A 23226-nucleotide genomic window follows, 5' to 3' on the forward strand; every position below is an offset into this window, starting at 1 on the left:
AGTCCCAACTTACATCTTAGTGGGTCCTTCCAAGTTCTAATTATGTGGACAGTCATAGAAGAAGCAAACTGGAACCAGCATTCGACACTCCTTTGCCATCCCAGGTAGATTTAAAATCAATGGTCTCCTAAAAATTAGAGATATTTCAGCTCCAAAATCAAATCCTCGATCATGAAAAAATAAGAGTAGCTTTTGAGATTGTTGTTTAAAGACAAATTAGTCTTCTGAATATGTAGAGACAATTTAGTTATTTTGCATGTAAGTCTAAGTTTAGCTTTAGTTAGATTCTATAGATTTGCACATGCTTTGGAATAATATTACCACAACGTGTGAATCTTCTAACTTAAAAAAAAAAAAAACAAAACACATGGATTTGAGACCCTTCCTCACTCACCTTAAAAAAAAAAAATTCCTCTTCTACTGCCTGCTGCTGAGTTTAGAAAACAGATAAAGGATTTTTTTTCCCCCTCTTTTAACGACACTACTTATTTTTCTAGCTAATATTTATAAAGTCCTCTAAGAATTAGTTAAGCATGATAGTTAGAGATAGTATTTGATATAGGTGGTAGTAATATCAAAAGGCCCAATCTCCCATGCCACTTTTGTACATTTTATGTAAATCTTCAGTGCTCTCCTTATATGTTATCAGTGGACATACATATATGAGAAATAATGATTTACTAGATATTCTCAATTCCTTAGTTTCTCCCCTGGAATATCAAGAAAGTCATTATTGTGAGGTTTATGTTATTTTTATCTCCTCTGACATAGTTTTGCTTTTGAATGGATTAGGGGACATATTAATAGCATGGAAAATTTAGCATTAAGAGCTTGAATTCAATTTCAATTGAGCAGAGATGGAAAATTTTTAAATCAAATGTTTACCCCCTCTACATAAGATAAAATCTCCTTCCCATGAAATGGGGGGACCTTAATTTTAACCCATAGCTTTTCCTACAATGAAGCCTTATGTCTCAGATTGTTATAGAGCTTTTCACATATTTTTTTTAAATGGGAAAAAACAAAAAAACAACCCCCCCCCCCATTGAAGCATGATCCCTTCAATAAAACACTCAGCAGTTCAGAGTAAAGCATTTCCTACCTTATTCATTACATAGGACATTTTCATTCTGTTAATTTTTTTTTTATCTTATTCTGGTCTCTGTGTACTATTTTATTTCCCCTTAAACACCTGACTAGAGTAAAGTAAAAATTAGACACAATAAAGCTTTGTAGTTCCTCTCTCCTACCTGTCATTGGCAGCTTCTGACAGCCAATCATGAAAAGTCAAAGTCAAACCATTTAACTCTAAGTAAATGGAAATGAATTTCCAGAGAATAGATATTTTTATCATATGAGCAAAAGGCACAGTTGTACACTGACAACAAGGATAAAGATGTAAATATGTAATTGTGGTAGCAGTGTGTATATCATATGTATGTATTCAGAGTTAAAACATCATAAACTCCTCTTCTACATCTCAACATAACCTGATATGTATATTTTAGGTGGGGGGAGGGGGACGTACAATGAGAAGTATACAGTTTAATGTTAACTGGAGCCCTTTGGGTTGGAATAGTGCCAAAGCAACTTTCAAAATATTTCAAAACAGCTGCCAGCATGTAAAGATTTTAACTGAAAGAGTAGAGTAATGAAATCTGAATTACTAATGAGGGAATAAACATATTTTGCTTAAGGTCCTTAATGAACATAAAGATAAGAAGATCCAATAAGGAATTTGTCTCTCATGCATGCAAACCAAACTTCCAAATTTTTACATGTAAGGACAAAAACAGTGAAACAGACTTATCACATACATCCTAAAGTAACATACTGTGCAAGTCTTCTTTGCATAGTCTGTTTATTTCTATTTTAGAAAAGAAAGTTTCTGGAGGGCAGGAACCATATTAATTCTCTTAAATATGGATAGTTGAAAGCTTGGAACTTTGAAGTTGAATGTGCTCATTAAACTCTACTTTAATAGTATCAAGTATAATTGAAGTAGCTTCAGCATATCTAGTTTCAAATGTCCACCAGCAAATCTCACATCTTCTTTTGAGGGAGACAGGTTTGCCCTTTGGGCTTCCAAGAAAAACTTGTCCTCCAATAAAGAAGGGAAGCAGGACCACATATTTCCAGACCAACTAGTCCGTAAAGTAAGTAGTCAATAAAATATAATCTCTAGTCTTTTCTATTCATAGAGTCAAAGATAAATTTAAAAAGAAGGATGATATGGTCTATAAATGCAACTCATTGATTGTGCAGAAAATATTTTAAAAGGGAAAATGTCTATTTTGAGCAAAGAGCATTTTACCGGTTTCTGGCACCTTTTAGCACATTTAGGGGCTGTCTGCTGATCCACCGAATCTAACCTGGAACATGATATTACATACTGGAGTTAAACCATACATGGAAGCAGCTCTTACTGGCTGGGAACCACCTAGACGTCAGATGCCAGGCACAGGCACCACCCTCAACGGGCCAATAATTCAGACAAGCTATTATATAGAAAGCCACTGTCTGCATATATGTTCCTTTTAAGCCTCATTGGCCAGCCCTTAGCTGGACTTCATTTGGCCTACAGGACTGCTGGCCTTGACCTTAGGCAGTCAGAGAAGGAGAACTTTTCTCAACCCCTAGAATATTCTTGACCTCTCTGTAATTAGCGCGAACTCCCATTTCTTTCCATAGGAAAGCTTGCTCTGAGCCAAGGGGTGGTACTAGAGATCCCTTCCGACCCAGCCCTGAGGATGAGAGGTGGGGTGGGTGGGGGAAAGCACGGAGACCCGAGTCCACCCGCAAGGCCCGGCCCGGCCGCAGTGCTCCTGGTGGGAAGGGGCCCTTCCACGTCTGTGACCCGATCCCTGCACGGTGGCTTTTCACCTACCCCTCAATAGGGCCCCCACCCGCGCCGGTTCAGTGACTTCGCGTTTGGCCACTGAACAAGTAACTGTTAATAGCTCTGAATGAAATGCCTTTAAACTAGGAAAAGGCCCCCTTCCTAGGAAGGAGGTAGACAGGACGTCGGTTAGATCTTCAACTAACTCGTCACGCCACAGATGCTCATTACGATTCTTTTTACGTGCAACATGTGGGGGACGAAGCAGTTTCATATCTCCTGGTATTATCTGCCGTCCAAAGCATTTTCTTTGAGAGGAAAATGGAAACGCAGCTGCGCCGTGGGCCCGGCCAGCCAGAGCTGGGGCTCCCTCCCTCTGTCTCCCTGCGGCTGCCGGGCGCGGGCGGCTCCTCCGGAAACTGACTCGGGTTAGGGGAGCAAAGAGGTTGCGCCGCCAGCGCGGGACGCTGCCCGGGCGCGGACGGGTCTTTGTGCCGCTGGGCTGTTTTCCCGGAGCCACGAGGATGGAAGAGGACGCCCAGGTCTGCGGCGAGGGCAGGCGTCTGGCCCCCAGACCTGGTGCGGGGACGCCGGGCCGGGCAGTCTCTACCACTCTCGTCCTTGGCAACTTCTGGCCAATCGGCCCAGCCCCTCTGGGTCCCAGCGGCCGGCTGAGCCCCAGTCCCAAAGGGTTAAGCAGGTGCCTCGCCCGGCGAGGCGCTATTGGCCGAGGGTCGGGCGGCGCGGCCGCAGCCACCACGCTCCGCCGAGCCCAAGTTGTGTTCGCGCGGCGGGCGCGGCGGCCAGTCGTTCCCCCAGCTGCCAGGCCGGGGCCTTTTGCGCGCGGGGAGAGAAAGAGACGAGAGAAGGAGATGGGGGAAACCAACAGCAATACCAGCAAAGCGTCCCGGGGGTAAGGGGCGCGCCAGAGGAGGGAAGCCCGCGCCCCACGTTGCTCAGGGGCTGCACCCTCAGCCAGACAACTCCGGTCCAGTTTCGCGATCCGGAAGGAAGGAGGAGGAAGTGGGACCACGCGGGGGTCCCAGACCGGGGGTGGGGGTAGCCATTCACTCTCACTGTCCCCACCAGTGTCCCCACAGGCGAGAAGGAGTGCAAGTTGTCATTAAAAAGGCCCGCCCAAACCGCGGCATCCCGCTCTACCCCCTAAAGAAACACTGATGTAACAATGTGGAGAAGTAACTGGAAGACACGAGAAAATAAATGCACGTGTTTTCTCTTTTTGTTTCCCTGGTGGTTGAAATTTGCAGAGTTCGCCCCAGCTGTGGCTGCTAATTTATTCGTTTCATCGTTTGAAAGGGGCGTATAGACATGGATCACCAGGGGTACAACCGGCTCCCTTTAGCTGGACCTACAGTCCCCACCTCACAAGTTTGTCCAAGACCGACATGCCCGCCCACCAGGAGCGAGGAGAGTCCCTTCTTATAAAGGGTTGAACAAACTCTCCGTTGCACAAAAGCGCCCGCCCCCCCCTCCTCCTTTGCACACCATCCCTCCTCGATAAGCATCAAGTTCTCCAGTAGTCCAACTTGCAGTTGGCAACCCTCGCGCTGCCTAGCGTACAGAAGACCGGTAGAGTGAGGGGTCCTGTCCGGGAGGGGAGAATCTGCGCCCCCATTCCTGCACACGCGGGCTGGAGTCCAGGTTACTGGAAGCCGCGGGAGGCGCGAGCCTGCCTGGATGGTGGTTATTTCTCTAGAGAAAAGAGGGGGAGAGCGCGCGCTCGTCTTACACTTTGGGTCGGAAGTGCGCGGTGTGTGTATGTGTGTGTATGTGTGTGTGTGTGTATGTGTGTGCGTCTGTGTGTGTTGAGGGGGCGGGAAAGAAAGGCACCCTCCGCTAGCAGCCCGTCATTCCCTTGCACCGGCCAAGTCCTCTCCAAGCCTCCCGGTGCATCCTTCCTCCGCCACCCCCCCTCCCCTTCTTCCCTCAGCTGGGCTCGCGCGGCGCAGCCGGAGCAGCCAGTGAAAGCAACATCCTGGAAAGAGGGGGGAGCACCACCGCCCCCCAAAAGGGAAAAAAGGCCCCACCCTGACACGTTTTGCTGTTTGCAAGTCCCTCGCACGCCCCCCCCCCCCACCGCACCTCCTCCTCGCGCTTGCGGCACCCCCCCAGCCCGCTGCGCGCACATCAAAGCGCCTCTCCGCCGCGCACAGTGGCCGCGGCTCACTAATGGGATTGCAGGCTGGTGCCTGGCTCCGCTGCTGCCGCCGCCGCTGCTCGCGCTGCTGCTGCTGCCGCCGCCCGAGCCCCAGCCCGAGCCCCCGCCAGCCCGAGCCCAGAGCCGCCGCGCCCGGGGGCCGAAGCCGCGGCGATGATCCGAATATTTCCGGATTTCAGCGTGCAGGTGACGGCCGCGGCGGCCGGCGGGGCGGCCGCGGGGGTGCCGGCCGGCGCGGGCATGGGGAGGGCCGGCGCCGCGGCCAACGGCACCCCGCAGAACGTCCAGGGCATCACCTCCTACCAGCAGCGGTGAGTAGTCCCGCCTGGGCTGGGATAGTGTCCCCCGCTCCGGGGTGCTGGGGTGGGACTCACTTTGCCTCTTGTTTTAGGCGTTACAACACACATGCACATCGCCAGGGCTCACTTTGCTTGCCCCTCGTTCTATAGATAAGACAGAGAAAAATAATCATTCACAATTCAGACTGAAAGGCACTCCAGTATACCGGCGAAGTCGAATCACCCTGTGCGTTCTGCATGGCCCCAAATCCAGAGGCTCAGCCCCGCGTAGCCACGGAGTTACAGCGAAGTCTGAGACTCGGCACAAGGTGCTTTTGCAAAGTTTTGGGATCCCCGTCCCCTTCAGCGGAATTTTCTCAGTGCCTCTGCCCGGTGCGGACCCGAGCTGACGGGCAGCCAGGGGGGCAGTTGATCACCTGAGGCTGATTGATCATTTGTTTCCAAACAGAATGGGAAAGGTTTTCAGGAGAAGCTGTAGACTTGCAATTCTACATAATAGTGTTATCTTGTCACCTGTTACTACAGGGAAATAGAGCATAAATCCGAGTCTCCTTGGCGCTGTTAAGTATTCATTTTAAACGTATTATAATGCAAATGATAAGATTCAGAGATACAAGTTAGGAATCAAATTTTACAAAGTTAGGTTAGGTTGTGAGAAGGAAGTTTTCAAGTATTTCTTGTTTGCATTTCTTTTAAACATTTTTAGATTAAAAAAAATTATGGGTGTGACATTGAAATAGTAAACGCCATTTGATTCAGTTAGGAAAGAAAGGGGGAAAATATTACCACCATCACCACCAACAGCCCTAGAACCCTGAAGTTTTTCCTTAAGGACAACTTGCGATGTTTCAAGATTTTATCAAAAATGTAATCCACAAAAATGTGCTGAGAAAAACTAACAATGTAGTATGAAAGGTAAGCTTCCCATTTGTGGGATTCAGTTTTATAAGAGATGAGAGAGAGAAAAAAAAAGAACACATGAAAGTGTGAAATTAAATATTTGTGTTTCCCAGATTGCACACGATTAAACATCTGAGAGATTTGCCAATGGCATTTAACTTAAAATATACACAATGCATAATTCAAATAAGAGCTCCTATTTTTACCTTGTATTTCAAACTTCATTGATTTGAGAACCTTTGATTTGAACCAACAGTGTTTAAACTGAAAAGGTTAAGATAATCTATCACTGCCATATTTTGTGCCTTCTAACCAATGGCTCAGCGACCAGAGCAGGTTTTGCATAACACACTGAATGTTTTCCAAGTTGATGCCCTGTATTGCATATATTCTGTAGAGGACTTCATTATATGCTCTGAGTATTGTCAGAAGTTTTAAAAAGAGAGTCTTAAAAATAAGTCAAAAAGAGGCTATTCCTTGTCAAAGAGATTTTTTATTTAAATTATTTTAGTCTTGTTTTAGTTCAGTGATTGCAAGAACCTTTAATACAAAAGATCTGGGAATTTTTCAAACATAAAGGGCCAGGAAAGAATTAGATTTTTCCTTCTCATGATTCAGGTATAGTTTTTTTTTTTTTTTTTTTTGTCAGTCATAAAACATTTAAATGACAACAGAATCCATCGGTCACTTTAACTAGGAAGTGCAGGCAGTGGTCACAATAGTGTGGTCTCTGAAGTAGGGAGTCAAGGGTCAGAAATTTCAGAAGGCCTTTGGACGATTTCAGGGAACTCCGGGCAACTTCAAGTAACCCTTAAGATATGAACTGGGCATAAGAAGTGGTCATGAATTTCCAGCTTTTATGTTTATTCTCTTAGTGTTGGTGTCTGTCACGATGAAGATCTTCCCAGGGCCAATTGCCCTGACAGTCAGGAGCACCCAAGGAAAACACTCCATGGTCCCCCCCTCTGACCCTGAAAGTGTTGCAATGCTTCCACCTTCATCTTTGAATTGGGGCCACTTTATCAAGTCTCTGAATTCCACTGCATTTCTAAAAATTAAAGCTTTAAAAAGAATCAACTCTAAACTTTAGCCTTTGGGATGTCGTGTTCCCTTCTCTTTTTTATGTTCTCTCATGTTGACAGAAGAGAAGGTGCTAGCTGTGAAAAATGTAGCTCTCCATTTCACTATTCAGATATGACGACACCTGTTACTACCTTTAATTTTAGTTAATTTGGGGACAGGGGAGTGAGTCATGGGGAGGGGGGGCTAGAAGGTTATTGGCATGGTCTTAGTCACAAGTCCCCTATCCTCTGCAATTTTATTGGCAATGTGGGCCACTTACTTGTTAGGCAGTAGGAGCTGTGAAGGGCAGACTTTAGTTTCCACCTCAAGACCTGGATATGTCTGTTATAGTAAATGGTAACATCATTTTCCAAAAAAAAAAAAAAAAAAAAAAAAGGCATTAACTTCTTTCAGAGAGTTTGATGAGGAAGTGGCAGGCATAAGGGGGTTTTCAAGCAAAGAGTCGCCTGTTGGGAGAGTACAAGCTTCTCTCATTTGTCATCTTTTGGTAGAAACGCCCTAAGCTGACTGTCTTGCAGCCAGAACTTCCAAGCAGGCAACTTTTCCCTCTGTCTTCCAGCCCATGTATATTTTGTACTTAACACTCTCCACTTCATTTGTCAATCACTCTCATCTTCTCCTACCTGTAGAGTGTACTCTAAAGAGAACTCAAACATCATCATGCAGATTAAACACGCCTGCCACGAAAAACACTTAGGTTTTCCAAGTTTCTGACTCTCAGCCCCACTGTACTGAAATGGTAGAACTGAATGGGACCTCTTTGAAGGTCTGTTTTTTCTTAAGTTTAAAGTAAAATGCAAAGCTTCTCTTAGAACTGATGTTTTCCGTCTGGCTCTCACTTATTCAAAGTAGAAATGCTTTGGGAGTCCTTTCTCCTTTCCTGGGTGACACATTATTGATCCAAGTGTCTGCCTAAAAAGCTGCCACACCCGGCAGAGCGGTTTAGTGGAGAAAAATCTCTGACCAGGGGCTACCTAGGCAATAGGACTCCAGCACTGACCCTGCACCGAGTGGCCCTTTCTCTAGGCCTCTCTGAGCTGTAAAATAAGGAGGCGGCTGGGCTGGATCCCAGAAGGCCCGAAGTCCGGTCTGGTCCCAGATGCCCAGTCGGGAGAAGCGTTTTTATCTAACTGCGTTTAAACTCCTGGGCATTCACTTGTGAACCCCGGGGTCTGCAGACTTGATGTGTGCGTGAATAATGCAGATTGCTTCGGGCTTGGAAATGCTGCTGAGAGCGCCCGAGCCACAAGGTAGCCCGCGCCGCCGCTCCGCCCGCCCAGAGGGGCTCTCCGGGCCGCTCCGCCCGCACACCCCCACCCGCTTGTCCCCGAACGCGCGCCTGCCCTGCCCGCTGCCGTGGGCCTCCCAGTTCCTCTTTCTCTTGTTTCTTTCCTCCTGGCCGCGATACTCCAGAGAAGGGAAGTGTTCGAAACTGCAACTGAGTGGCGTTGTTGCGCCGGCAGCCGAGCTTCCCAGTCCCCCAACGAGAGAGAGAGAGAGAGAGGAGAGAGAGAGACACGGAGAGAGGGAGAGGGGGAGAGGGGGAGAGAGAGAGAGAGAGCGCGCGAGAAGGGGGGGTGTGTGTCTGCGTGCGAGAGAGCGCTCTGGAGCAAAGCAGCTGGAAAATGCCCAGAAATACTTTCACAGCGGTCAAGCTGGGAACCCCCTGCGCTTCCTCCCCCGCTCCCCGCCCCTCCCGGCCTAGCGCCCCCCACCGCCCCCCGCCGGGAGGGTGTGTGCCCCACCTGCCACCCGGCCGGCTCGGGGCGGCGGCGGCGGGGGGTGTGGCGGCGCGCGAGGGCGAGATCCCGCAGGCGGCGGCGGCGGGGCCCTGGGCCGGGCTGCCCGCGGGGCCGCGCGGCCGCCTCCCCCTCCGCCCCCCGCCGCCGCCTCCCCCTCCTCCTCCGCCGCCGCCGCCGCCGCCGGTCGCCTGTCTCCGCGCCGGGCATGTCTCGGGAGCTGGAGCGGCCCGGGCCGCGGGGGCTCTGCGACGCATGGACGGCGGCGGCGGCGCCCGGAGAGCAGGGGGAGGAGAAGGCGCAGGCGGCGGAGGAGGCGGCGACCTGCGGCGAGAGGCACCGGCGGCGCGAGGGGACGGCCGGCTGCCGGCGAGGCTCCGGCCCCTCTACTTTTCCGTAGCCTCCCCGCCTCAGCAGCACGGCCGCCGCCGCCGCCGCCGCCGCCGCCGCCGCCGCCACGGCCACGGCCACGGCCACCGCCCGCCCGGCCGCCGCTGAGCGCAGCGCACGCCCGCACTCACTCCCGCCACCCCACGCACACGCACACCCCCCGCCCTCCCCACGCCCCCCGCCCCGGGAGTGGGGAGAGAGGCAAAAAGTAAGAGAGGAAAAAAAATAGCAGGAAGATGGCGCCCACCAAGCCCAGCTTTCAGCAGGATCCTTCCAGGCGAGAACGGTAACACTTTTCTGTTTATTGAACCTGCCGCCGGGGCGGCTGCCGCCGCCGCCGCCGCCGCCGCCGAGGTGGCGGGCCCCGCTCCGCAGCCCGCCTCCTGGGCCGCGAGCCCGCGGGAGCCGGGGCTGCGGGCCGGCGGCTCCGCGGTCCCCGCGCGCATTGTCCGCCCGCGGCGGCTGCGGCGGCGAGCGGGCTCTCCGGCGGCGGCGGCGGCGGCGGCGCCAGGCTCCCCGAGCGGTCGCACCTCCTCGGCTCGGCGAATGGAGTGACTCGTTGACAGAGGAAAAAAAAAAAAGAAAAGAAAAAGCAGAAAAAAGAAAGAAAAAAGAAAAAGAGAGAAACCAAAACGAAGGGGCTGCTGTGTGGCGGGGAGCCGCGGAGCGGGTGGGGGGCCGGGGGATCCCCGGGGCCGCCGCAGGTCCCTTGGCAGCTGCTCTCTAGGAAGGAATGAGGCTGGGGAGGGGGAGGGCAGGCTGCGAGCCGGGAGGAGGAGGAGGAGGAGGAGGAGGAGGAGGAGGAGGCCGGGGGCGGGGAGCGCGGAGCTCGCGCCAGGCCCGGACGGTGTCGCGGAGGGGCTCGTCTCCGCGCGGAGCCGCTAGGCCGGGCCGGGCGGAGAGAGGCGCGCGGCCGCCTCCCCGCCGCCCGGGCTGCCGCCCCCAGCCTCGTCCACTTGCGGCTCTCCTGCTTTTGCCCTCTGTTCTCCTCCACTGCCCTCCTATTCACTCTCTTCATCCACTCACCGCACCCCCCCCCCCCCCCCGACCCCTTCACCCCCGAGGAAAAAAAGAAGAAAACCCTTCCGTCCCCGTGAGCCAGCCCACAGCGAGACCCAAAATGTGCCAACAGTTGGAGCATCTCTGTCCCGTTAGTTACTGTTTGGGGATCTGTGTTTTAAAAAGTTCCTGGGGAGAATTGCATATCCAGGCAGGGAGCTCAGCCGAGCATGTCTGTCTGAAGTTAGTTACACCGAAGCCAAAAGGGAAAGGGAGTTTGTCTTCACAATTTCCTTAACTGTCCTACGTGAATGGCATTGTTAGATTTCAGAGTAACTAAGCACCCCTCCACCCCACGTGGTTTTTCCCTCCTGCTGTCCACCCAGCCTACTTTGTTTGGACTCCTATTTGCTATTAATTGGCAGCGTTAATGACATTAATTGCATATAGCATATTGGTTTGAGCAAAGTGAATATCTCTCTCTGTCTCAGAAGAGGAAACGCTCAGTAGGAAGTATGAAATGTTACCCATTGATTCCTGAGGAAAACAAATGCGGTTAGATGTGTCCACCCCCTGCCCCCGGCCCCCAACCAGCGATGTTTACTTTCCTCACAGGCTTAAGTGAACTTGAAAAGATGAGAGAAGTCCTTAGTAGCAAGATTTAATTGTTTTGACATGGACAGTTTTATTTTTGATACAACATAGCATTTAACCTGTAGTTTCCATCGAATTGTTAAGGAGATATTTAAACAAGCTATTCCCTTAAAAAGCTTCACTTGCACCATTGCCTGGTTCCTTTATTCAGTAGGGACCGCAGAATTGTCAGGATTAAGGAAATAATTTCAAGTAGATACTTAAGTGACTCATTCTAAACTCTAGCTAATTTCTTATATAAATCATGTACCTGGGAGTAAATCATACACAGCTCAGCTTTTAAAGATGTTAAAGATGGTTAGCATTAACTACCTGACAACTCATAAAGCTAAAACGAACATTTATTTAGTCTTAAGTGTTTTATGAGAATTCACATATTAAGTACTTTACTTTTGTAGGTAGAAAAATTACTTCTCAGAGCATTTGTGCAAAGCTTTTAATAATTATTTCGTATTTAACATGGTGATGAATACTTTTCAAAGTCAAAAGTTTATAATTGATTTCCTCCCTTCCTTCCTTTTTCTTTGCCTCCTTCTTCCCCAGTTCTCTGGTAGTAAATGTATTTACTGGGATGGCCCCAGTAATCTCTCCTGCAGAGGCCTATTTGTGTGCCATTTTGGGAATTTCTCTGAGATAGGAATCTTGAAGATAGAATTAATTTCTAGAGGAAACTTCATAGCCTGTGCATGAGCGCGTTCTTTATCACCTGTCTCCATTTGGCATTCGAAGAAGGTAAATCAAAGTGCGCGATTTGTTATTCTGCTCCACTTGAGAGCTGAACTAAATAACACTTGGTCTGAAATTCTGATTGAAGTTGTAGGAGGATATACTGTATTTAATTTAATGCCCTTTAATAGCATCTTCTTGTTCAGCTCGGATGCTGTCATTTTAAAGGTTGGATCTGAGAAGGTTTAACCTGTAGGGAGAGGGAGGAGTACTAAGGAGGTAGGGGCAGAAGGAGCCATACAGAGGAAGGGAAGAAAGGAGTTATAAACTAAATGTTTCAAACAGTAATAACCACAAACTTGGCCTGTTATCCAAACAGTTGTTTTATGCCCTGAGGGTTCACTTTGTTATTAGGGTTTTAAGTGCTCTTAACACTTTAAGTGTAAACATTACACATGTTCCTTGATTTGGTTTTGTAATGAGAAATGGGAAATCAGATGGTTGGGTCAGGAGGGGGGTGTTTTTCATAGTTACTTGCTCAACTAAGTAGTCATTTCACCTTTATGTGCACTTTGTGCCTGGAACTTGTTGGTTAGTAGTGTGATTTCTCTCTAACGGTTGAACAGAAATATGTATACAGAAGATGGTTTTCTGTGGACATGCTTTAAGTGATCTCCTCCCATTTACTCAAAACATGGTTTCCAAATCATTGATTTCTTAAAGGCTTTTATGGACACTATCTCTAATGTTGTTTTTCACATATACCAGTATCGAAACTTGTAGAGAAAAAAAAATACATCTTTTGAATTGGCTTGTTGTTTAGTTATGACTTATCTGACCTGAGTTTAATAATACCGTACAAAAGTCATTTCCTCCCAATAATGTTTACAGAGTAAATTTTGGGGAAAGAAGTTTTTTCTTGATAATGCCTTATGTTATTATTTAGTATTCCTTAAATTCCTCTGACTCATACACACAGAAAGTGTCTTTGGAGCATGAAAGAACAAGTTGAAAACCTTGTGTATTAAGACTCATTTGATTAAAAACAAAAACAAACAAACAAACAAAAAACCCTCCAGTAGGCTGCAAATTATATAGTACTACCAGAGAGTTTTTCCACTATGTGGATGTAAAACCAAGAATATTAGAAGTGTCAAGCATGTGATACGCCCATGCTGGTTTGCAAAGCATATTCCAGTAGCACAGGCTTTTGGTTTAAAAAGTAAAGGTGGTGGTGGAGACTTTTTTGGAGGCATTTCTTTCTACAGTGTAAGCTTAAACACAGAGTGATAAATGATGATATGCGTTGTCTAACACTTGCTTATATATAAATAGCTCCACAAGATTGCTTAAATGATAATCGAAAATATGAAATAGGATGGCCTTCATATCACAAGGCCAAGGGTCTACAAATGGAAAAACTGAAATAATGAAATATTTCCAAGGCAACAGACTGTCAACAAGAACTGTAATGCATGGGCATATCACAGAACCACCGGAGAGGATATTAGATTGTATAGCTCAGGAGCCAGGAGTTATAAAGACCTTTATTATGTAGGACCCTCCCACTTACAGCATCCTTTCCTATTTCCAATTTCTGATTTATAAATTGAGAGACACATAGCTACTTCAAATCTATAATGTGCCTGTTACTAGATTTGATTTGTTATGAGCAAACTCGAATCCAACATTATTGGATGCTTTTGGTTAAAAAAAAAAAAAAGTTACATGAGGTATTTTCTTTTTTTGTTTAAGCACCTAGTGGTATTATGAGTAAAGTTTTAGTCCCTGTGGTCTTTAAAAATATTCTTTAGAATATGACTTTTATATTTGACTGAAAGTTGTGGGAAATTAATATTTTGTTCAACAATGAGTTGGTAAGAATTATATTGCAATTTAAATTTGATGTACAAATTGGAACAGCCTGGTATTTTTGGCAATATGAAGTTTGAATTTTCCCCCAAATTCTGCTATACAGTCGTTGCTCCTACCTACAATAGATCTGTTTTATGGGAATGCCAGAATTTCCATAAACCTCTCCACTCTTTTGCTCTGGCCCAGATCTTAGTTTGGGATCCACTGGCATGTTAAAATTGCATCTGTTTGAAACAGAATCTGATGTCCAGGGTCCCCTGCTCTGTGGTGAGATTTTCTATAACAGGGGGTTTCTGTACTGTACATGCTTTTGTAAAGTTGTACTTTTTTTTTTTTTTGCAGGGGGAGAATTTAGGCAGTGTGACTTTTATCTAGTTATTTTTTAAGCTTTTGAGCTTTATATTTTGTAGGGTATTTGCAGGGGCTATGTCACCGAGATATCTAAATCACCTCTGATAATGTTTTTCTCTAATAAATTTCCTTAAGTGCTTTACTATTAATAATGACCCTTAGGTAGTCTATTTTTGTTTTCTTATTTTTCCTGCGATTCCAGTGATCCCCTTTCTTATGCAGAATGCCACTCACTAGATTTAAAGAAAATTAAACACAGGTGAGAGCAGAACTAGGCCCTCCCCTGTTATGTTCACACGGCTACTTTTTCTGTATTATAGCATTCGTCTCTTGAATTAACTTTTAAAAAAATTCTGCACAGCTGTTGGCTTAGAATTTAATTTCAAGTGTTTTATCAACACTTCCTAATTGCATACAATGGATAAGGCTGATACCTAGTGGAAGGATTAGGCTGTTAACATTTTTAGTTGTTCACGTGATTAAATGTTAATTTAAAAATGTAAATGCTTCTAAAGTTGTACACAACGGAATATGTAAAACTTTAAGTATTGAAATCTGTACTATGACTAGCTAAGAACTTGCCAAATTTATGGGAAAATTCAGTAATGTTTGCTTTGCATTTAATGATATTAGTGTTTTTATAGTAAATAGTGCCTGTTTTCGTTCTTACTTTCCACCCCGCCCCCCCCGCCCCAACATTGGGCAGTGTAATAAACCAACTGTAACTGAATGGTATTTTTACTGTGCTGGGCCCCATTAGTGTCAATAGGATGTTGGCACTAATAAGTTTGATAGAACCTTACATAGAATAGTTTGTAGTGATATTAGTGAAAATGTAGTGCATAAGTAGGGCATGGCTTAGTAAGAGGAAAGTGACTGCTGCTATAGCTGAAATTACTAGGGCAGTGACAAGATTAAACAGCACTTGAAGCTGTCTGTATACATGTCTGAAGCATAATGTTTTGGTGAATTAATTGACATACTTGTGGTCTCGTGTACAAAATCATAAGAGGCAAGATGAAAATCGCACATTGCCATTGTCCAAACTGTTCATGGGCCTCGACTATAATTATTGATTGGTTTGTTCATTCGGCTTTATTTATTGAACCTCTGCAATGGACCGTCCTGACTTGTGCCAGAGATAGTAGTGAATAATACTCCCTGTAAGAACAGTTGCATTAGTTATAGACTTGTCCATATATTGGATATGGGGAATATTATCAAGGGCCAGAAAACACGCTTTTCTGGAAGAGTAGAAAGTAGAGAATTCATGGACCTGTAAGGAAGGCTCCTTATCTCCTTTGACTTCTGTTAGCTTAGTGTTCTGGGAGGACAGGTATTCTGCTTGTAAAATACTGTAACTAAAGACTGCAAAATAATTAGAGGTTCTTGGGGGAAAGAAAGAAAAGATGTTATATAATGTAAATGAATTAATAGCAAAAGAATTTAAAAGATCTTTGGGATTTTAAACTGAAAATGATCACATATGATAATAAAAATTTATTGGACATTACTTGTTTCAAAGCCCTTTGAAACAAATATTAAATATTTCCTAGTAATTTTCTCATTGACTTCCCCACTGCCTTACAAGGGAAGTGCTAATATCCCCATTTATGGATGAGAAAACAGAGGCATATTGTTCCCAAAGAAGGTGGTAGAGATTGAAATTAGGTTTGTCTCTGTAGAAATGTAGTACCTTAACTGCAGTGTGGATGGGCCCTGCATTTTTCAAATTTTCTAGAGTCAGGGATTTCTGAGCCCACGCCAGAGAGCTCTTATGGCAGAAAGACTGCGTGTGCTGAGTAGTGAATTAGATCTCTGCCTCTTGGTTCTTCATCAGATGTTTGGAGAAGTTCAGAAATATGGTGTTTATAAAGTGAGAGAAAGAATCGATGAATTATTCTAACTCTACCTATTAACATTCTGGTAGTTTTGTGGGCAAGCCTCACAGCTATTTGGGCTTCCCTTTTGACTCAGCTGGTAAAAAGTCCGCCTGCAATGTGGGAAACCTGGGTTCGATCCCTGGGTTGGGAAGATCCCCTGGAGAAGGGAAAGGCTACCCACTCCAATATTCTGGCCTGGAGAATTCCATGGGGTCGCAAAGATTTGGACACGACTGAGCAACTTTCACTTCCTTCCTTCCTTCCACAGCTATCTACATTTCAAGGCAGACTTTTCCCTGAATAATTTCTGAAGAATCAGTTTGCCATGTACATGGGCCTCTTTGGTCTTAGACTGTGAAGTATTCATGGACCTTTTCCACTCCTGTTATTCTTGCCTCAGAGTTGTCACAGTTTAATCTAAAGACTACAGCCAAGACTTTTATTTTGGGATAGGTTTTGCCACTGAATGGGTAAAGCATAATACACTTTACTGCCTGTGTTTCTGTATATTCTTTGGAGATGTATAAGGGTTTGTGGAAGTTGGCCTGTTGCCAAATTACCTGGCATTAAAATAATGACAGCAAGCATTTATATAGTACTGTGTATCAGGTACTGTTCTAAGGGCTTTACATATATTAATTAACTCATTTAATTAAAAACATGTTAAAAATGGACCAGAATAAATACATAAGTGATAAGTTATCATTTAGTTCTCCCACTCTTCTTTCTGGATGCTCACACACTTGTGACATTTGGTAGCATTTTATTTTCTCTAATGTGGGGTGGTGGGGGGGGATCACAGGGGTTGGTCTGGTATGTAACATTTCTTTGGCAAAGGTTATCTTTGATAGAAGCTATACTTTTGGAAAGGGCTTCCCTAGCGGCTCAGTGGTAAAGAATCTGCCCACCAATGCAGGAGACGTGTGTTCAATCCCTTGGTCAGGAATAGCCCCTGGAGAAGGAAATGGCAACAAACTCCAGGATTCTTGCCTGAGAAATCCCATGGACAGAGGACCCTGGTGGGCTACAGGCCATGGGATCACAAAAGAATTGGACACAACTTAGTGACTGAAGATTATGAAACTTTGTGACATCTGACTTTAATCACTGCTCCTCCTAGAACATAGGCTACATTTGAGGTAGTAGACAAGCACACCACATTTATCTTCCTGTTTTTAGATGCAATATTGTCAACCAAATAACTTCTTTTTTTTTTTCCAAATAACTTCTTCAAAAAAAAAGGATAAAATGTAGGAATTTCAGGGCTTGAAAGGACTAGATAAGCAGTGCTTGAGTATTTGTGGTTGAAAGAGCTGAGTATTTTACTTGTGTAACTTAAACATTCACTTTCACCTTAAAATTTCTTGTTTACATAAAGGATAGGTTGACTTGTGAGATCTTGGAAAGGGCTCATTTAGAGGAATGTTCTGCTCAAATATTGAAGATTAAAAGCAATAGTCAGTAGGAAGTATAAGTGAAAAATAGGCTACAAAATTTAAAACAGCATTCAGGTCATCTTAAAATAAATTATATCACCAACTCAATGAACATGAATTTGAGCAAACTCTTGGAGATAGTGAAGGACAGGAAAGCCTGGTGTGCTGCAGTCCTTGGGATCACAGAGAGTCAGCCACAACTTAGTGACTGAACAACATTATTTTATTATCATCAGTAGGCCAGTGCAGTATTAAAGGGCTCTGACTCTGGTACCGAGGTTGTCTATAACATTAAAACTTAAATATTTATCACATATTTTGGAAAGTAGTGCCACATAGCATTTTAAGAACACTTTATGGATTCACAGGTCATTTCAGTAATATCTTATTATCTGATAGACTGGGGCTTTTCTCATTTATAAGATTAATACAAATAATTTTATTATAAAGAAAAGTTTAATATTGGATTAAGGGTCATCTTTAATGAATATAGCTGAAATCAGTCCCCTCCACCAACAGTGAATTTTCTTTTCTGCTATTGTAACACTGCAGAAAAGGGCACTAGTTCTAAAAACTTTGTGCAGAAGCACTTTACTCAGAAAGACTGCAGTGTTTTGGTGGGAGCAAGTGGAATGATTGAAACTATTTTCAGAACCTCTCTCTCTAATCCTCGAAAATGGAGACATCAGTGAATAAGGATATTTTGGTAGCTTATATGTATTGTACTAATTGAGGAAGCATTTTTCCCTACACAAATAATTTCTCCAAATCTGTTTCTTAAAAACATATCCATTCTATTCATATATATGGATGGGATGACATTTATTTATTATAGATTTCACTGTTTGTATTCATTATTTATATATAAGCCATATATGTTATGTATATATATATATGCATCTCTGTGTGTGTATATATATATATTCTTTACAATGTAACATAAATGAAATATAAACCAGTATACCAAGTTTGTGTATATCTACCTAAAATGGGAAGGTAGATATCTTAAACATATTATAAATGTCTTACTTTAGATCAAGTTAAATTTAAATATATGCAGAGGATTTGTGACTTTTTGTTTTCCTAATGGTTTAAGGAAAAGTAGGCTCATCATTTTTTTTTTTTTTTGCACATTTTTATTGTTCTGTGTAAATGTAATTTGTTAATCCTGTGAAATTTGTCATAGATAAATTTGCTTGGATTATCTTGTCACCACCGTATCTGCATTCTTTTGTTCATTGCTTATTCATAATTTAACAGTCTGGCAGTGAGCCTTTTTGGGATGCTCACAAAAGATATATGACCTCTACCAGCTGCTACTATAACCTGCAGAATGCACAGCAAGACATTAGAAACGTGAGGATTCCTCTACTGATTAAAGTGCTCTTCATTTAAACAGTCTGTTCATAAGAATCTCAGGAATCTCTTGCTACCAGCAGTTTTGATTTTTTTTCTTCCTAACAAAATTAGTTCTAACAACCGAATCTTCATTTGGTATGATTTTTTCCCATTATCCAAAGGAAGTTAATTCCTTGAGTACTGTTTCTTCTTTATAACAAAATACTTCAGTGTTTTATATTTGGGTGTATTAAAGGTATTCAGAAATGGTTTTATTGGACAAGAAAAAATGGAGTGGAGTAAATATCTCACATCCTAATCTTAGAAGAAATGGTTGGATTAATCCTATTCGAATCCAAGCCCTTTATAGTTTCTGCTGTAAATATCCCATATTATGTAGTATGTGGTAGATATTAAAAATAGAATGTAACTTGAAGTGTAACTGCATCTTTAGGTTTTCATTATTCTGAATTAGTGTAGCATATGAATTTGTTCTCATCCCCCTGCCCCCACTTCTCTCAAGAAATCAGCAGATCAGTTTATGAGTAATGGCTAGTTTTGCCTCTCTTCTGTGCAGGCATATGATTACGGTTCAAAATAATTCATTGCTAATCCATGCAGTATTGGTTCATCTCCATCACTCTGTTCTGTGATTAGAGCCTCAGGCCTGCTGCCTTGCTTTCCACCCTGATTTTCTTTAACTGCAACCCTTGTTTTAATATAGTTCTGTAGTCACCACTCTCGCATTTGCCCCTCTCCATTCCTCATATATATCGATTGCAGTAGATTAATATTTATTTGAAGCAATTTTTCAGACTTTGTGAAAAATGTATTCATTTCTTACTGTGAATCTTCATCTAAAGGGAGGAGGAGAGGGAAGATGTAGGATTCAGGTATGCAAGTCTTCTTACAGAATAAAGCTATTGCTTTTCCAGTCCTGATTCTTTGCTTTGGTCAATGTTGATCCTTTATACGCAAAGCAGGAAGTTTGGTTTCTTAAAAAAAAAAAAAATTAAGCAGATGAAGCTACAGTGTTGACAGTTTATATCTACTTTGTAACAGTTCTAAAATGGCTTTCTGTATTTTCGAAGTATACACTACAGTCAGTACAATCACCACAGTATACATTGATCAGCTTGCATTGAATATTTTCAGACAGGGACACAAAGCTATCATTTTCGTTAACATCAGAATTTGCCAATTTTACCAGAAGGTCACCTAACAGATTTTTAAAAGACTTTGTTTCAGATCTCAGTAGTCCTGTGTTCCTTTTAATAATTACTTTCGTCTCATTGTAGCCGTGTGTTTGAAAGTGTAGGTCAATGAGGATGATTGCATTCAGAATTTCATGATCTGTGTAGTGGAACAAATTGAAAGCAAAGCCTGTATCAATCACTGTGAAGGGAGGGTTAATTGTTACCGCTTCTCAAGCCTCTGGACAGATAAACCAGTAATGAAATACTTATTGCTCTGATATGTGAATGCTAAAGGATGAAACAATGGAAACAGGAGCAGTCTTCAGAGATAACCAAAGAGGCAAAGAAAAACGAATAAACTGGATGAAAGTACAGAACTGTGTACTGCAGTAACTCTCTTAAAAGTAATATTGTCTTTAGCCTCCTACCCATCTTTTTTCTGACAGGTCAGGGCAGAATCATATATCAGGTTGCTAAAGCCAAATAAGAATATAAATGGAAAACTCTGTTTTAAAAAAAGTATAATCCTGTGCTTTACATAAAGTCTGTATATTTTATTAAAGTAATAGGTGAATCACTATATAAGGTTTCTCTTTTAAAAAATTAGCGACATTACATATATTAAATATTATACATGTGTAAATGGTTTAAATTCTGAAATATTTTAAAGGATTGTTTTATCTTTGAAGGGATTTTAGAGTTATTGGCCCATTGTAGACCAAAATATTGAGGAAATAGTGAAATACATAAGGGAACAGTAAAATAAGAATTAGTGTTACAAAGAAATCATGAGATAAAAGTAAATACATTTAACCATTTCTTCCATATGAACTTAACATTTAAACATCTGGTAGTTACTTATATGTTGAAATGTATGCAAAAATATTTAGCCAAATTGAAGTCTTAGGCCCATGACAATCATCTCAACACAGTGGGTAGTTCTGAAAATTAATGAGAATGATAATACTGTAAAGACTGTTCCAGAGTTTGCCCAAATTCATTATCTAAGACTCTTGTTAAGAACATCTCAAAGAATTTTAACCAGGAAAATATATTAATGGTTCAAAAGCATTTCAAAACCCTGAATTATAAAAGTATAATGGAATTATATATGCAAGAGTTATAGTTAGCAACAGAGATAGCAGAAGGTATTATGAAGGCATATTACTCCATAACCTCTACTGCTATAGGACATGGATTCATCCGTAGGGTTTAATCTCATACATTATTTTTGGTTTTTAGGACAAGAAATTGGGATCATTTAAAAAATAAAATAGAGGAATTCCTTGGTGATCTAGTTGTTAGGACTCTCTGCTTTCAGTGCCAATGGCCCAGGTTCAATCCCTGGTTGAGGAACTAAGATCCCACAAGCCACACAGCATGGCCAAAAAAAAAAAAAAGTAAAAATAAAATAATAAGGGTTTCTTCCTACTAATACAGGGAAGCTTATAGCTATAATAAGTATATCTTTTAGCAGTCACTTCTTATTTGATGCAGACAACTACTAACAAGATAGAAAATTCTTAGCAAGAAAGAAAGAACTGTGTCATACATTTGTATTTATCTTCAGAATATTAAGAATTTCCAAAGGCCCTTTTCTTCGAGGTATTGACGTGGCTGCGTAGCAGCTTAAACAGATGACTTGGGACATAGTCCTTTTTATGACAGTGGCACCAGCCTCTAGCTGATGTGGTTTTGTATATTGTAAAAGACAACTATAAAGGAATTCTATAACATCCCTGGATTAGGATGTTTAAACTGCTATTCAGACATGCTAGGGTGCAAGTCAGTTAGAGAGTACTAAACGTCAAGCTGTACCAAGGGATGTCAGATTCTGTGTGCAATAGAGGGCAGGCAAAAAGCAAGAAGTGTTCCATTCAATTCAGTTCAGTCGCTCAGTCATGTCTGACTCTTTGTGACCCCATGGACTGCAGCATGGCAGGCTTCCCTGTCCACCACCAACTCTCAGAGCCTACTTAAACTCATGTCCATCGAGTCGGTGATGCCATCCAACCATCTCATCCTCTGTCATCCCCTTCTCCTCCCACCTTCAGTCTTTCCTAGCTTCAGGGTCTTTTCAAATGAGTCAGTTCTTCACATCAGGTGGCCAGAGTATTGGAGTTTCAGCTTCAGCATCAGTCCTTCCAATGAATATTCAGGACTGATTTCCTTTAGGATGGACTGGTTGGATCTCCTTGCAGTCCAAGGGACTCTCAAGAGTCTTCTCTTAACACCGCAGTTCAGAAGCATCAGTTCTTCAGTGCTCAGCTTTCTTTATAGTCCAACTCTCACATCCATATATGACTACTGAAAAAACTATAGCTTTGACTAGATGGACCTTTGTTGGTAAAGTAATGTCTCTGCTTTTTAATATGCTGTTTAGGTTGGTCATAACTTTTCTTCCAGGGAGCAAGTATCTTTTAATTTCATGGCTGCAGTCACCATCTGCAGTGATTTTGGAGAGCCCCGAAAATAAAGTCTCTCACTGTTTCCATTTTTTTCCCCATCTATTTGCCATGAAGTGATGGGACCAGATGCCATGATCTTAGTTTTCTGCATGTTGAGTTTTAAGCCAACTTTTTCACTCTCCTCTTTCACTTTCATCAATAGGCTCTTTGGTTCTTCACTTTCTGCCATAAGGGTGGTGTAATCTATGTATCTGAGGTTATTGATATTTCCCCCAGCAATGTTGATTCCAGCTTGTGCTTCATCCAGCCTGGCAATTCTCATGATGTACTCTGCATGTAAGGTAAATAAGCAGGGTGACAATATACAGCCTTAACCTACTCCTTTCCCAGTTTGGAACCAGTCTGTTGTTCCAGGTCCAGTTCTAACTGTTGCTTCTTGACCTACATACAGATTTTTCAGGAGGCAGGTAAGGTGGTCTGGTATTCTTGTCTCTTGAAGAATTTTCCACAGTTTCTTGTTATCCACACAGTCGGAGGCTTTGGCATAATCAATAAAGCAGAAGTAGATGTTTTTCTGGAATTCTCTTGCTTTTTCAATGATCCAGCGGAGGTTGGCAGTTTGATCTCTGGTTCCTCTGCCTTTTCTAAATCCAGCTTAAACATCTGGAGGTTCACAGTTCACGTACTGTTGAAGCCTGGCTTGGGGAATATTGAGCTAGCATGTGAGATGAGTGCAATTGTGTTGTAGTTTGAACTCTCTTTGGCATTGCCTTTCTTTGGGATTGGAATGCAAACTAACCTTTTCCAGTCTTGTGGCCACTGCTGAGTTTTCCAGATTTGCTGGCATATTGAGTGCAACACTTTCACAGCATCATCTTTTAGGATTTGAAATAACTGAACTAGAATTCCATCACCTCCTCTAGCTTTGTTTGTAGTGATGCTTTCTAAGGCCCCCTTGACTTCACATTCCAGGATGTCTGGCTCTAGGTGA

The 23226-nt window shown here is 43.4% G+C and overlaps 1 protein-coding gene across 1 annotated transcript in view; it reads left to right on the forward strand.

Annotated features, from left to right (window-relative positions):
* Positions 1-9588: 9588 nt before the first annotated feature.
* NPAS3 (neuronal PAS domain protein 3) overlaps positions 9589-23226 on the forward strand; it is a 923008-nt gene continuing 909370 nt past the window's right edge. Inside the window, exon 1 of the mRNA XM_061159149.1 lies at positions 9589-9715. Coding sequence (XP_061015132.1) covers positions 9666-9715 — 50 coding nt within the window. The 5' untranslated portion in view covers positions 9589-9665. The remainder of the gene's footprint in view (positions 9716-23226) is intronic.

This window comes from Dama dama, chromosome 13 (genome assembly GCF_033118175.1).
Source record: "Dama dama isolate Ldn47 chromosome 13, ASM3311817v1, whole genome shotgun sequence".
Classification (NCBI taxonomy): domain Eukaryota; kingdom Metazoa; phylum Chordata; class Mammalia; order Artiodactyla; family Cervidae; genus Dama; species Dama dama.